At 22.8% G+C, this 17,233-nt stretch overlaps 3 protein-coding genes across 3 annotated transcripts in view; all 3 read right to left on the bottom strand. All coding sequences in view use genetic code 6, as the record gives it.

Moving 5' to 3' along the window:
• The window catches only part of TTHERM_00944160 (bowman-birk serine protease inhibitor family protein), a gene marked incomplete at both ends in the record, with an annotated part of 3,919 nt that extends 987 nt beyond the window's left edge, over positions 1-2,932 (bottom strand). The window contains one exon of the mRNA XM_001026622.3: positions 1-2,932. This exon is cut by the window's left edge and continues 151 nt beyond it. Within this exon, the coding sequence (XP_001026622.3) occupies positions 1-2,932 (2,932 nt within the window).
• Positions 2,933-4,528: 1,596 nt separating this feature from the next.
• On the bottom strand, positions 4,529-9,147 carry TTHERM_000944159 (bowman-birk serine protease inhibitor family protein; the record flags this gene model as incomplete). The annotated part of the gene is made up of 5 exons (XM_012800713.1): positions 4,529-4,573; positions 4,710-6,020; positions 6,129-6,617; positions 7,227-8,915; positions 8,968-9,147. The coding sequence occupies 5 exons, from the start codon at positions 9,145-9,147 to the stop codon at positions 4,529-4,531; spliced, it is 3,714 nt and encodes a 1,237-aa protein (XP_012656167.1).
• Positions 9,148-9,882: 735 nt separating this feature from the next.
• TTHERM_000944158 (bowman-birk serine protease inhibitor family protein) lies at positions 9,883-15,466 on the bottom strand (the record flags this gene model as incomplete). Its single annotated transcript, XM_012800712.1, has 2 exons — positions 12,335-15,466; positions 9,883-12,138 (listed from the first exon to the last, which is right to left on the bottom strand). Exons 1-2 carry the CDS (start codon positions 15,413-15,415, stop codon positions 9,883-9,885), a joined length of 5,337 nt encoding a protein of 1,778 aa, XP_012656166.1. The 5' UTR covers positions 15,416-15,466.
• Positions 15,467-17,233: the final 1,767 nt, after the last annotated feature.

Here is a 17,233-nt window from a genome sequence, read left to right as displayed (position 1 = left end):
TAATACTGAATTCTAAACAGGTTGAAGGAAGTTTTGTATTTGTGCACTGAAAATTAGATTAATCTACAGCATAAAGATAATCTGTTTAGTTTGTTAATTCAAGACATTATTTTATTGAGATAACTTTATTTTAGTAAAATGTAAAACCTGGTTTGAGAGATATGCATTCCATTTGATAAACATTTAGAAAAAGAAATCCACCTTCTTATTAGTTTCTATCTTCGTAGTATGAACCATCACCTTAGTGGATGATAAGATTATTAATGTATATTATAAATTTCCCTTTGTTTGCATAGCTACTTAGTTATGGAAATATATAAAAATTAGCTGGAGTTAAAGTAAAAGGAGTTAACTAAAATTAAATTATTTCTGTTTAGTAATTACATATTACTTCCAATTAAATTTACCAAAATTACAATTTATTAAGACTTAAATTTCTATAAATCACTCCAAAAAAATTATATTCATTAAGATTAAGCTTAGCATATTTTGTATCTCTACATTAATTTAAATAACATATTCTAATAAAAGCCTTAGTGCCAAAAGGGACTAAATTATACTAAATATTTCTTGTATCATAACTTATTTAAAAGAGAAGAACCTAATAAGTAATCTATTCTATAAAAATATTGCAAAATAAAGTGGCAAAAGAGTTTTAAATTGGTAGATTACTAATTTATCCATTATTTCCATTTGTAAATAGTATTCCTTTAAACCTAACAAAATTCAAAACAGAATTAAAAATTAGAACCAAACCTGTATTTATATCTACGATTTAAGAAATTAGATTATTTGCCTGTTCAGATGTAAGAATAAATTAACCCAAAACACTTGTTTATAAGCTTATCAAATTTTAAATTTAAGAACCATTCATTGGTGCTTCAATTTAATAAATAATTCCTATCGGCTAATATTAGGCGCATATATAACCTTCAGAAGATTATCTAGAAACGCATTTTCCTACACACATAAAAGCATTTTGAAAATTTAAAGTGCCAAAGTAGCTGCTGATAGGTACAAATCCAGTAGAAATTAATTAACTATAATTTTGGACATAAAAGCAAGCGTTTACAAAATCTGTCCAAATACCTACCCAAATTTATTCCTAATTAATATTTACTTATATTTGTCTCAAAAAATTTCCGTTTGCATAAAACTATATCGCATATACATTACTTGAAATTGTTTTAAAAAAGATTAAAATTAATTCATCAGTTCCGTTACTTAAGAAACCAATACAAGCATAATTTTTAGGTTCATACAGTAAAAATGAAAACCCAAAGAAAAATCCTTAATTAACACTTAATTGAAGATCCCTCTACCCAATAAAATAACTAGGCTAGCTACCTTCATTTGCACAAAGAGATCCAAAATCAGAGGGGGTGAGTGGTTTTATGAAATTAATTCGGCTTTTTATGCTAAATTAAGGATTAATGCAAGAATATCCATCATCAAATAATCCTATCAAGCATTCTCCATTTGGTTATCTGTTTTTATCCATTTATATACAAGTATCCGCATCTATACATCCTCTGCAGTAACTTTTACATTTAAAGCATTAGTTTTATTATCTGTAATACTAAAATCTACATTTACAAGCTCCAGTATTATTGTCAAGTATCATATCTTCATAACATTAAAATTATTTTGGAAACCAATCTTTAACATTATCAATTAAAGTACTTTTGTTTACAGAAGAAGGTAAAACGCAGTTGAAGTTATTTTGGTAATCCATCAGATAAGAAGACCTACAAATTATGCAAGATTTTACTTATCTAGCAGCCAGCAAATAACAAGAAGTTGAATCAGTGGTAAAAGAGCCTTGATAACTTCTTAAATATGCAAGATAAATCTAAACATTTGAATTTGATTATGATCCAAATTAAACTTGTTAGTAGAAATCAGATGTAGTTATAGGAATTTGCACATTAAGATTATCATTGACTATTAAATAAAATTTACTAGAAAAATTTGTTTTGTAAATTAAAGTTAGCTAATTCCATTAATTAAATTGTACACCAGAAATTATTTAGCCTGAAAATATTAATTAATTATTATTTATTTCAACGTAATAGTTTGAAGTAGGCTAAAAAGTTACTAATCTTATAGTTTGAAAAGTATTCATTGTATTTATTTTGAAATGAAAGGTTAAAATAAAACTTCTTTACTCCAAATTATTTAAAAAATCAGTGAGAAAGTACTAATTATCCTGAATGTAAAAAGAAGATTGTTAATTATTTAAATAAAGAGGAAGCTTTCCATTTGGAGGGATTGCCTAAATCGCATATCCAGGATTCTAATAAGTGTAAAACATATCATAAAACCAAACAATAAAATTATCAAAAGTAGATAAATCGTACTTCATTTAAAAGAAATTCGAGACATTAATATCAGCATCCCAAAAGATATACATATATTTTATTAAAACACAGCTTGCATAATTTAAATTACTATTCATTCCAATATTTATTGATAAGTCTTAGGTTCTAAAAGGTTAAGGATAATTATCTGTTTAAGTGTTCACCCATCCATCGTATTAGCCATTCTATAATATCCAAGATTCAAATCGTACAAATGAGCTTTAGTATTCTATCTTAAATATCGCTAGATACCAAATTTTATTTTAAAAAATAGGACTCCCGTTTTGTGTAAATGCTTATTTTGCTCCTCCTAAAAGATAACAATAAAACTACTATAATCCCTAATTATAATCAGCTTTAAATATTAAATTTGACTTTTCAGTCACTGTTATTAAATTATAATCTTATTATTAGTTGTATCCTCTCAATATAAACCATCCTACTACTGCAAAAGAATTGATTCTTTAGGAGTTATAATTTTTGAATATATTTTACCCATTAAAAACAAATTAAGGATAAATTGTTGATTAATTTGGGTCGCATATAGTATATTAGACATCATAAATCATCATATATTAATTATTCGCAAGGTTCTCTTAAGGGTTAATTGCAACAATTAACAAAAAAAATTAAGTGGCAAATGTGATAAAAATTAAATTCATTTAAATCTCCTTATCCTTTAATCTTTTATATTGAAATTTTTACTTTGATTGTTTGTTTTACTAATTAAATTTATGAAATATTAATTTTCTGGTAATAAACAAATAGAACAACTACACTTACTTCTCTTTTGAAATTCATTATAAATTTTATATTTTAGGAATTATTTATCCTTACATTTTTTTAAATTCAATCCAACACATTTTTAATAAAAAAATTAGCGTACAATATACAATTTTTTAGATGATTAAATTTTAAACATAATTAATTATTTCAGTATATTTTATTAATAAATAAAATCTTTAAAATAAAATAAAAATACATAAACAATATTTATTTTAAACTTTGCTATTTAAAATATTAAAATTGAGGAGGAAAGGAGGGTATGTAAATATATACTTTATATGCTTATTATAAAACGAATGAAAGATTTTAAAAGGTTGCATTAGGTTTTTAAAAAAATTAATAATATTTAATCCTTCTAGACTGTTCAAATGCACTTTTAGATTACCAAATATTTAAAAAATAATTATTTAATATTTATAGATAATAAAAGAATTAAATTTATAGAAATTATAAATATTTTTATAGTAATTAAAAGATATTTTCACCAATTAAGAGCTAATCAATTTCGTTTGTACTTTTTAATAAGAATGAAATGAAAGATTTGCTGTATAAATTATTTAAATAGTATTGAAAATATAGAATTTGTTTTTATATTTCATCTGATTAAGTTAAATGAGAAATTAAAGCACATCATTTATTTTTATTTTAAATAATTTAATTTTTATTTCTAAATTTCATCTATTTACTTATTTATTTTTCTTAAAAAGTTATATTTTAAGAGACCATTATAGTTTTATTGATTTCAGTAAAGCTTTGATATTGTGTTTAAGGTTTTTTAGCTAGAGTTTATTTTATTGTAAGATATAATGAAAATAATTTTTCAATAAAAAATAATCCATTAAATATGATAAGTAAAATGATCACTACAAAACCGAGATTTAGATATTTATTTATTTAGTTAGAATCTATTAATGTTTGCTAAGTCATTTTATTTTCGATAACCAAGATTGGTATATGAAGAAACCAACTAATAGATTGAATAAATTCTCCATTTATTTTAATTATTCTGCTTAAAATAAATTTGTATGGTTTCATAAAAGCTGTTTATAAAGAAGAAAGAAGAAAAATAATTCCATTTAATACACAGACAAAATAAGGAAATCGTTGGAAGCAGAAAATATTCAATAAGACAAAGTATTTCTTTAAAAGCTGTACAATAAAGTAGTTTCTCGAATATTTATTAGTTTAGTCTGATAGCCTTTCGGTGTATTGAAAAGAATAGTCTTCTTCACTAAAGTTTTATTTTGTATTTACTTCTTAAAAATTGTAGTAGAATGACACTATGAATAAAAAAGAAAATATAATTGCTAAATAATAGCCTTACCTAATAGCCCATATATCTTACTCAAATATTGTGAATTATACTAATATACTTTACACTATCATAAGCAAATTTGTATCATTTTCACTATTTACTATTTACTTTACTTTTTAATTTATTGAATATAACTTTTTTTAGAATTATGAATTATTAATAAATTTTTATTTATATATCAGCACCTTAATTATCAATTAAATTACTGAAAAAACTAAGTACTTTATTATTATTCCTTAAGTATTTACTAGAAAAGTGTTACATAATCCTAACCTTTTATATGTAATTCTGTCTGATGGATAAACTTCTGATTAATTCAAATTGAACTAAAATAATTTAAAATCCTATTTGAAATTTGAAGTTTAGTAATCTACAACATCTGGGTATATTATTAATCCAACAACTTGATAGAATTTATAGAGATTTGGTGGGAATTTAGCATCTAATAATATATACAATGCAGTTGGCTGAGCTGAATTTAGGATATACAATATTATTTAAAATTATTTAATTATGTTAAATATATCTTAATTTGAGTTCTTGTAGTAATCGTTTATTTGATCTAATTGACCAGCATCCAAAGTATTTCTATCGAAAATTAATGGACCTATTTGAAAATTGATTAGATTAACTGTGTAAATCCTATTTAGAACATATTATTCAGAAACACTTATAAATTAAGTATTATCTAAAAATAAGACCCATCCTTATTTTGTAGAAAAACTTTAATTGACTATCAGTTAAACACTTAAAATATTATTTTTAATTATCGGATTTCCTATTTTGTAGGCATCCATAGGTATTTCTGAAAATGTTATTTTAATTAAACTTTCAATATTATTTAAGTATTTGTTATCTATTTATTATATATCTTCATCAAATTTAAATTGTAAAATATATCTGTTAGATTATAAAATAACTGTTAATCTTACATCCATATTCTTTAAGCATAATACTTCGTTTTTAATTTTAGCAAAAGATTTACCAGTTTAACAGCTACATTCGTTGTTTGTTTAAATTAGATTGCTTTAACATGCCAAACAATTAGATGCTTAATCTATGCATCCTAAACACTGAATTGAGCATGATAAGCAGTTCTTTATACCTTTATCAAAGTAGTTTCCAAAATTGCACAAAGAACAAGTTCCATCTGAATTTTCAACAAAATTAGTCATGCAATTACATGCAGGAGGATTTTCTCTTCCTTCCTTACATTTAATACAGTTAGATTTTGATGATTCACATGTTAAACATTTTAAATCGCAAGTCTATAATTAGCAATAATTATTTATTTCAACATGATTTTCGATACAGTCACATGTTGGAGGGTGAGCCCTATTGTTAGAACATGCTAAGCAGAGTTCAGAACTTTATTCACAAGCACTGCATTTTGATGAACAAGCTGTGCATGAATTACTTTTATCTAAAAAGTAATTAGATTAATTACATTCACATTTTGGTGGTGATTAATCAATACTATTACAAATCAAGCAATTGTCATGTGAATTAACACAAGTTTTACATCTTGGACTACAGTTTTAGCAAGCTAAATCCTAATTCTAAAATAATCAATAAGTTAATATAATAATATCTAGAATAAGTATAACTAATTATTAAAACAACAAAACTAAAATAAACAGATAAATAATTAATAATCAAAAAAATACATTAAAAAAATAACCATCTTCGCATTAACAGTTTTTAGCAGGATCTTAGCCAGGATACAAACATTTAGTACAAATTAGTGAAGATTAAATTTCATCAATCTATTAACAATAAGGAGATAGTTGAGTATCTATACAAGTCTATGTTGATGGGTTTATAACATGAAAGGAATTATATATTTATGTCCTATCATTGCAAGCTTGTTCAGTAATTAAGGTATTAGTTTAATAAAAGACATAACCTCTCTTAGGTATCTTACATTCCATATTTTCTATATTCCTATATAAAAAACAATTATCCATGATAGTCTAGTCATAATAGTAAGATCCATTTCCAACTTCTATTCTTATCTTGTTTAGGTAAATTGAATAGTCTTAAATATTTGGAGAACTTGCTAATGGTAAGATATCAATGTTAACGGAGGAGTAATAATTTTATTATTAAATAATGAAAATCATGACTTCTCTTTAATAATTACAAAACACTTCAAACTATTAAATGAGATATATTTAATTTGTTTATCTAGTTCTTGATATTATATATAGAAAGTTCTGCTAATTTAAATTAAGCATGGCATAATTAGTGTCCTAACAAACAAGAGAATAACATATCCTAATTTAGACTTTGTTACTATATCGAACTAAATAATATGATATACTTTCAGTTGATGATAATTAAATAGAAAGAATTAGCCTCTATTAGCTCAGTCTTTTTATAAAAATATAAAATGAAATAGTAGGAACAGTTTACATAAGATTTATATTTTAGATGGAAGCTTAGTTGTTTTAAGTAAATTAAAATCCCTTAAATCTATTAAACTAAAAATTTTAATTTGATTTAAATAAAATTGAAGAAGTAGAATCAATAATGGTATTAGAAATAGGGAGATAAATAAAACCTGCTTAAAAAAATGCTATTTAGGTAGTTGTTATTGTTTGAATTAGGTTCTAAAGTTAACTTAAATCTTAATAAGATATACGAAGAATGTATAGAATTTAGCTATATTTAGCACAAGCATAACTAGTTTAAATTAATGAATGACACATTCCTATACACAATTAAGGAGAGGACAGAGTTATAGATGAAAATTAGGTTAATACGTTAATTTAGTTGCTGCTATATAGAATCCAATCAGTAAAAATAAAAAATTGGGCACTTACAAAGCTACTCCACAAACCAATCCAAACTTCATCATAAGAACTTAAAGTAACACTTAATGTCATAACATTGAGAACATAAAATTTTATGCATGGTAATTATAACCCATTTTGTGTTATTTAATCTAAAATAATAGTAAATAAATCATTAGGACCATCACTCAAAACAGCTATAGTTCCTTATGTGTGTGGGTTATGAAATTTTATAGAAAAAGAAAAAAAGAAACCAACTCCTTTTGCAAGATTTAATTAGCTTTAAGGTATTATATAGTCTGATGGTGTTCCAGTATTAGTACATCCGTCTCCAAAATCACTTATTAAAAAAGTTTTTAAAATATTTTATCTATTTTTTATATTAAGTGAAATTCCCAAGCATTTATAACCATCGTCAAATTAGGAATTTAAGCATTTTCCATTGATATCTCTAAGAGGATCTTTTTAAATGCACGTATTTCCATCTATACACCCTTAACAATAACTTTGACATGGAGAACATTAATCTCCATATCTGTACGAGTTATAAAAACATACGCATATATTCTAGCTATTTAAAATCATATTTTATGGGCATTAGTATTACTTAGGAAACCAATCTTTTACATTGTCAATTATTGTACTTTTATTTACTAGTGAAGTACTAACGCAGTTTATACCATTCTAATAGTCTATTAAATAAGAACTTTTACATATTATACACTATTGGTTTTTCCTTGCTGCAAGCATGTAGCATGAAGGACTATTGCTTAAAAATATTCCTTCATAGACTCTGATGTAGTTTAAATATAAAAAATAGTTAGTAATTGAAGAATCTCCAAACACTGCTTGGACTTATGAATACATATTACTACCTAGAGCATTTGATGTGTAAGTTGCCTAATCATCATTAACAATAAAGTGAATTTGATTATAAAATAATTGCCTGTAAACTATCGTAATTTAATTCCATTTGCTTAATTAAACACCACTAATTTAGATATCAAAAAAATACAGATAATTATTTAAAACCTTCAAATTTACATTGTTTATTTACAATATTACAATTTAATTAGCGCTAGGGTTTTAAGATTCTAATTTGAAATGAAAGGTTAAAACAAAGCCTCCATTACTAGTTACATTTATAAATTCTGTATAAATTTACTCTTTATTTTTCAAAATTAATTATTCTGCTCTGTTAATCGATACATATAATTTTCCATTTGGTTGATTAGTTTAAACTAAATAACCAGGCTACTATTACGTATAAAAGGTGTCGTAACTCCATTTCAAGTTAATATCTGAAACAGTAATATCATTTATTAAACCAAACATACTTGTGTCTAAAAGATCTGAATCCCAATATATATAAACCAATTTTACTAAAATACAACTATGTTAAGATTCTCCTTTTCCAAAATTAAAATCCATTCCACTAGTTGTGAATGGTATTGTATTTCTTGAGGATGTATTTTGTTATAAATAAAAATAGCTGCTTTAAGACTCATATATATAGCTTTATAGCTTTATTTATGAGCCTAATATTACTTCCATTTTAAATACTGCAAAATACCATTTCTGTTATAGCGCATAAGCTCCTCCAGTAACATAGTTTAAATTTGTAAAAGCGCCAGATAGCAATTAGGATGTAAAAGTATTCTAATAAATATTATATTAAATTTAGAATAGTAACTGGTTATTATTTTCATACACAGTTATCATGTTGTATTGCTAGTTTAACATTCCCTTCATAATAAACCAACCGGTAACTGCAAATTTAGTAATTGTGGGATTGCTATAGGATTAAAATATGCTACTTCCGCTGCAAGAAAACTTTTGTGAGGGATTTAAATTTTAGTTGCAAGGTAAATTATTGAGGCTTTAAAAACATAAATACTAATTTGTGCCTTCATTGCATTTTAAAATTTATAAAAATATTGATATAAAGAAAGTTAGATAAATTTATCTTCTACTTTGATTATTTCTCATTTACTTAGTTCAAATTGAATTTTCCTTTCTTTAATTTATTTACAAAAAATACAATTAGAAACAATAATTTACTCTTATCTATTAAAGAAAATATCTGATTGACTTACTAAATTTTCTTCATTCATAAGTTAATTTATTCTTTTTAGATTATTTTTGCAAACATTATTATAAATGCGATTCAATTAAAATAAATAAAGAGAAAATAATAAATCGATTATTGTATTAATTACTTAGAGATTTATTATTTTAGAAAATAATACAAAAATTAGATAAAATTAAATCATTTAAAAAGAAAGAAAATTCATTGATATTATTTTTAACATAATCAATATTTCTTAATATTTTTGTATTCCATCCATAAGTGTATTTTTTATCAATTTTTTTTTATTTATCATTTAGCTTGAAATTTTATTAATAAGTTTCTATTTAAGAAATATCAAAAAAATAAATTTCTAAAAGTAAGTTAAAGTTGATTGGGTTATAATTGTTTTTAGTACATAAAATTTTTTAAAAAAAAACTAAAATTTATTAAAATCATTCATGATCAAATATAACAGCACTGTATAAAAATATAAAAATATTAATTTCTTATTTATGATAATTATTTTAAATAAAAAATATATTTACAATTAGTTTATCAATGAAAGATATTTTTATTAATTAAAAGCTACTTGTTTTAACTTTATTTTTTTTGATAAGATTTAGATTTATTTTAAATTGTGTCTAATTAGTTTTTAAAATAATTACTTTATATTTAAGTAAGCTAAATAACATTTTATTTACTTTATTTATCTGGTGATATTAATTTATAAAGGACTTATATTACTTCTATTATCTTCTAAAACAAGAATAATCCATTAAAAATAATGATAATTATTATAATTACTTATCCTAAAGCTAAATATTAATTTATTTATTTTTAATCTATTTCTGCTTGTTAAGTAAATATATTTTCCAAAACTATTATTGGAATATGAAGAAACCAGCAAACTGAAATCAATAAATCTCCAAATAATTTGAGTAATCTACTTATTAAATTTTAGTAAGGTTTCATAATAATTGTTGATAAACATGATAAAAAGAAGATTATTCCATTTATTATACAAGCTAGGTAAGGATATCTTTTAAAAAAGAATAGAACAATCAAAACCAAATATTTTTTTAATAATTAAATAATGAAGTAATTTCTGTTAAATTTATTCTTGGTATCTAAAAGCCTTTCAGTGTATTAGTAAGAATAATCCTATTCATCATATTCCTTTTTTGTATTAATTTGTTTAGCATTTAGATAGAACGACATAATTTGCATAATAGCAAATATTAATGCTAAATAATATCCATATCTTATTGCCCATATTTAATCATCATTAAAAGTAAATTAAACTAAAATAGATTGAATTAACAATAATAAATTTGTGTCGTTTTCGCTATTCAATTTTTTTATAAAAAATGATTTTATGACAAACAATTTATTATTTTGCATATTTTAAGCTCCATGTTTCTAAGATTGCAGTATATAAAATAATATTAAAATTAAAATTATGAGTATGTATTTAATAATTATGCCTTATGAATTTACCATAAAACTGTTACAGAATCCTAATTTTTTGTAAATTTTTTCACTAGATAAAAAAACTTCTTCTTAATTTAAATCTGCATAAAATAATTAAAAATTTTGTTTATAATTCGTTGATTAATAGTTTACAACATCAGGGTAAATCAATAATCCTATTACCTAATAGAATTTATATAGATTAGGAGGTAAGTTTGCATTTACTAGCAAAAATAAAGCTGATGGTTAAGCAGTATTTAAAATATAAAGAATTAGTTGGAATTATTTTATAAAATTAAACGCAATATTTTTACTTGAATCTTACAGCTTATTAACAATTTAATCTGCTACACCTCCATCCATAGTATTCTTATCGAAGAGAAATGGCCCTATTTCAAACCTGAGAAAGCTTAACTTATATTATGAATTAAGAATAAATTTTTTAGAAATACTTAGAAACTGTGTGTTGTCTAGAAACTAAACCCATCCATGAAGAGTTGAAAAACTTTTATATATATTTAGCTTAAGCTTTAATATGTTTCCCTATACTTTTGGATCACTGATCTCATAGAAACTTTATGGGATTTCTGAAAAACTAACTGAAATTAGTTTAGTTATATTATTTTAGTAATAGTTGTTTAATTGCTAAATATCATAATCAAATTTGAAAACAAGATAATAAAAGTTAGAGTTCAAAATCAAGCTTAAATTTACATCCATATTATTTAAACACAAAATCTCATTTTATAATAAAATCACTGAAGTTCCATTAGGGCAAACACATTAGTTACTTTAAAGTATTAGCCCACTAATACAAGAAGTGCAATTATTTGGTTTATTTTAGCATGAAAGGCATATAGCTGAACATTGTTAACAATTATTTTCTGTCTAATCATAAAAATATCCTGATATACATTAAGAACAAGTTCCATCTAAATTTTAAACATGATTTGGCTTGCAATTACATATAGGAGGATTATATCTACCTATACTACATTAAATACAATTAGAGGTAGATTAATCACAAGTTAAACATTTATTTTCACATTTTAATTACTAGCATTAGCCATTAATCTCAATTTACTAAGATTCACAATCACAATTAGGGGGATTAGATCTATTATCAGAACAAGCTGTGCATTTATCAGAGTTTTCAAAACATGTTTTGCATTTATATGAGCAAGTTTTGCACACATAATTTTCATCTAAAAATTAATTTTAAAGCAAGCAACTACACGTTGGTGGACTCTAATCATTATATTTACAAGTTAAACAGTTATTAGACTAGCTAACACATGTTTCACATTAAGGGCTGCATTATTAGCATTTAGAATTTTATAACTTTATTTTTGTTAGAATAAAATTATTGATTTAAATAAAAATATGATTCTAAAAAATCTTAAGAATTATTAAATTAAGTAAATTAAAAAATATTTTGTTAATCTCTAATTTAATTTTTAAATTAAAAGAATATTTTTTTATAAATTAATAAAAATGATTTAATATTTAAAAACAACTAATAAAATTTGTAATCTACATTTAAATAGGTACCAAATGGGCATTAACAGTTTTAACTCGGATCCTATCCTTTATATTAGCATTTAACACAACTAAGTGTATTTTTCAGGTCATCAATTTATTGGCAATATGGAGATAACTGAGTATTAATGCATTCCTGTGTAGACGGATTTACAATATGAAAAGAATTTTATTTTAAAGTTAAATTGTTGCATTCATTTTCTGTAATTATTAGATTATTTTAATAAAAAACATATCCTTTCTTAGGTATCATACATTCCATTTTATCTATATTTCTAAATAAAAAACATTTTTCTGATTGATTTTAGTCTTGATAATAAAATCCTTCTCCAACTTCGATTCTAATTTTGTTAAGATAAACTGATTACTTTTACGAGTTAGAAAGGTAGACTTGCTAAAACAAATATATTGTTGATTGTGCTAGATATGTTTACTAATTTACTGAAAAATATAAAACTTCTCTTTTGTAGTTGCAAAATATTTCGAATTCTTGAAAAGCTGTATTCATAGCTCCTATCATTCTGTAAATAATATATAAAAAGTTTTATTCATTAATATTAAGCATAGAATATTTTGTATCTATACATACATTAAACTAACATATCCTAATAAAAGCTTTTGTACCATATGGGACAATGTGATATTATATCTATGAACTTCCTAAGTCCATCTAGAATATCCTTTGTTAAAAATTAAGTTCTTCTATAAAAATATAACATGAAAAACTAGGATAATTCTAGTAAAAATTAACACCCGAGATATAAGCATTAATATTTTATGTAAATTATATTCCTTTGAATCTATTAGATATAATATTAGAGTTAGAAACAAGGGTATATACATTTGATTAATCTTTTATGCTGTTAGAAGTTGGTAAATTAAAAAAATCTAGCTCAAATAATGATATCTATTATGTGAAATGTAATTTTAAATAATTAACTTAGGTAGGATCAATAATCTGTTTTATATCATAAATATAGATTATTTGACTATAACTTGCACACGCATATATATTCTGTAGATTAGAACCGCACTTACCAGCACAAAAAATAGGATTTTGCACTACATAACTTGAAAAATAGCTACCCACATAAGTATTATGATACTACATAATCAAATTAAAGTAGATAAAAAAGCTACAACTATTAAAATCAGTCCAAAAACTAATCTATGTAAATCCTCCCAGCTCTATAATTAAACTGACTATCTTAGTTGTTTTAACATAAAGATTTATAGTTGGCAAATCAATTCCGTTGTTAGTTATTTTTTCTTGCGTAATTACAAATAAATCTGAATTACTATCTTGCAAATATGCAATAGTAGCTTAATTGGCTAGAGTTTAAATAATCATATTAAAACTAAATAAGAAACCTTTCCCTTTCTAAAGCTACAAAATTGAGTTATCAATTAAATATGAAGGTTAAGTCCCATCTGAAGCACATTCTGAATTTTCGATATCACTAGGAGATAGTGTTTTAATGTAATTTAGCCTGCTTTAAATATTATATTTTGGATCTTAGCAATTATAACCATCATCAAACATATTATCTTAACATTTTCCATTATTTTATCTATTTGGATCCATTTTTATGCAGGTATATGCGTTTATGCAACCTTAGCAATAATTTTAGCATAATAAACAATCATCTCCTTCCCTATAATATTAAAACATGCAAACACATACGTTCTAGTTATTTAAAATCATATTTTTGGGGCATGGAAATTATTTAGGAATCCAATCTTTAACATTATTTATAAGTGTACTAAAATTATTTGAAGATGGACTTACACAGGTCATTTCATTCTAATAATCTATCAAATAACCACTTCTACAGATAATACAATTATTTTAATTTCTTCCCTATAACATAAAGCATGAAGGACTGTTACTCAAAAATGTACCCTCATATATTCTTATATAATTTAGATATAAATTAAATTTTGTATTGTAAGTGTCTCCAAACAATATTTATGAAAATTAGATTACAGTATTAATGTTAGATGTTATTAAATTTGCTTAATCGTCATTGACAATCAAGTAAATATATTATGCTTACGAATTAAATATTATTGTAATTTGATACCACATATTTAGTTGAATTCCACTTATTTATTAACCAAAAAATTACAATTAATTATTTTGGAAAATTAACTAAGAATTAGGAAGACTTAATATTTATACAATCTAAATTTAATTTGAACTCCCAGATTAAGAAATCAACTTAAAGTGAAAAGTCAATATAAAGCCTTAATTAGTTTAAGCATTGACAAAATCTGTTACTATCTATTCTTAGCTTTTTAATACAAATTATTCATTTCGATTAATTCTAGTATCTAATTTACCATTAGGATTGTTAGCTTGGATTAAATTTCCTTAGTTATATTAAGCATAAAATGTATCATAGTTCCATTTTAATTAAATATCTAATTGTTAAAGGTTATTAATCAAATTTGATTAGTTATCTATCAGGTCCGAATCCCAATAAATAAATATCATATAAATTGCTACGCAGCTATATTAAGTATTTGTCTAGCCATTTCCATAGTCGAAAGTCATTTATGATGCTTAGAATGGTACTGAGCTTCTCATTGTTGTTGATTATGTTAAATAGAATTAACTAGAATCACAATAGATGTTTAATTATAAATTTAGCTGTGTACCAACTATTACTTCCATCTTAAATATTACAAAATACCATTTATATGCAAGATGCACTGAATCATTTTGATTCAAGGATTGAGGTGTTTAGGATATCAAAGTCGAGGTAAATAAAGAAGAATAAATGCTATATTTAACTTAAAAAAGAGGTTAGTTGTTTTCTAGAACTGTTATTAAATTATAATTCTAATTTAAAGACCCCTTCAAAAAGAACCACCCAGAAATAGCGAATTTTTAAATAGTAGGACTAGAATATTATTTAAAAACATCAGCCCCAGGGCAGGAATAGTTGATTCCAACATCTAAATTCTAATTGCAAGGAGTCATTGTCAATACTCTGATACATTGATATTGATTATTAATTTAATCGCAGTTAGATATCACAGTAAGAAGAAATATCAAATAAAAAAAGAATACCATTAGAAATTATTTGTTTTAAGTTTTACTTGATTATATTCTTTTATTACTAAGAAGATTATTAAAAACAAATATAAATTTAATGATTACGCCAATATTTATTTCTAAAAAAGTTATTAGATTAAATTTCAAAGTATACTTTAAGATTTTACATTTTTCTCTTTACTCATTTATTATAAAAATTGAATTTTGTAAAACCTAATCATACATTTAGTTATCCAAATATTTTTAATTGAAATAGCTTTATATTTTATTCAAATTTATCAATTTAATTATTTTCATTAAAATGTAATTTTAAAATTTTTATTTTAGATAAATTTAGAATATTTCTAATAAAATAGTTAAGAAATTTATTTTTTAAATTCTTAATTTTTCTACTTGGCTGCTAAATTTTACCTCTATTATTAAATAAAAATTTACACTCATAACTTGCTCTTCTAAATTAATCAATCTTAAAATTTTAAAATTGTAACCTAATTTTTTTTTATAAATTATAATAATAGGTGATCTTTAGATAATCATTTCTTTCTATATCTGAGCAAATTAATAAATATAATTTATAAAATGTTTTATATTCTAATAAGAAAAAAATGATGGATTGTTTTTATTTGAAAAATAAATATTTATTTATTATTAATAAATTTAATTATTTAATATTAAATTTAATCTATCTTTATTTAATAAAAAATGGGAGGGAAAAAATAATAAAAGAAAATTAATTAAACAAAAATATATTTTTTCAAATAATAATTACAAATATTTTTTTCTTATTTGATAACAATATGTGATTTAAGGTGGCTATTTTGCAATAGATTTTTTAAAATATTCTGAAATATTAGTATGAGAGTAAAGGGATGGTACATAAATGTATAAAATGACTGTGTATTAATTTGCTAAAAGAATATAAACTTTGAGAGTGAAATATTTCTCATAGGAGTCTATTTTTTGATTTTAGTGATACAAATAAAATAATTTGGTATTATTTGTTCTCAAAATATACTCTCAATAAGAGAAAGAATTATTTCTTTTAATTTTTGTATTTTTGTTAAAGATAAATAAAAATATTATGTAAAATAAGGATCTTATTACTTTTTAAAATATCTTCTATCCAATAAAATACCTTTAATTATTTTACTATTTTTAAAAAATTCTTTGTAATTTTAAATTATAATTATTCAATTTTATTTCTTTTTCTCATTTACATTACTTATTTTACTTTAAATGGTTAATTTAATTTAATATTTTTATTTTCTATTATACTAAAAAGGTTAATTAACAAAATTTCAAATTTAATTTACTCAGAGTATTTATTTCAATTTCAAACATTTTTATTTAATTTCATACAACAATTTTTTAATATATAAAAACTTTAATATTAAAAAAAATTGTATTTTAGGATCATTTTTTATAAATATTTATTTTACCTTTTGTTAAAAAGCCTTTCAAAGTTTTAATTATGCTTTTTTGTTTTTTTAGTAAAATAAAATTGATGGTTTATTATCTTTTTTATTTTTGTTTAAAATCCTTAAAATAAGTGAAACTATTTATATTAATTTTTCAATCAAAAACAGTATATTAAAAATTAATAATAGAATTATTATTATCTAACCTAATTTCAAGTATTAACTAACATCATCTTCATCTAAAATTGCTTATTTCATCATTTTAGCTTCCTTTTCTATAATAAAGATATGTAGAAACCAGCATATAAAATAAATTAACTCTCCAATAATTTTTATATATCTGCTAACTATTTATTTATATGGCCTCTAGATTAATGATAAGATTACTGAAAAAAGTATTAAAATACCATTTATAATA

This window comes from Tetrahymena thermophila (assembly GCF_000189635.1).
Source record: "Tetrahymena thermophila SB210 genomic scaffold scf_8254006, whole genome shotgun sequence".
Lineage (NCBI taxonomy): Eukaryota > Ciliophora > Oligohymenophorea > Hymenostomatida > Tetrahymenidae > Tetrahymena > Tetrahymena thermophila.
This window is presented reverse-complemented; position numbering and strand designations above follow the sequence as displayed.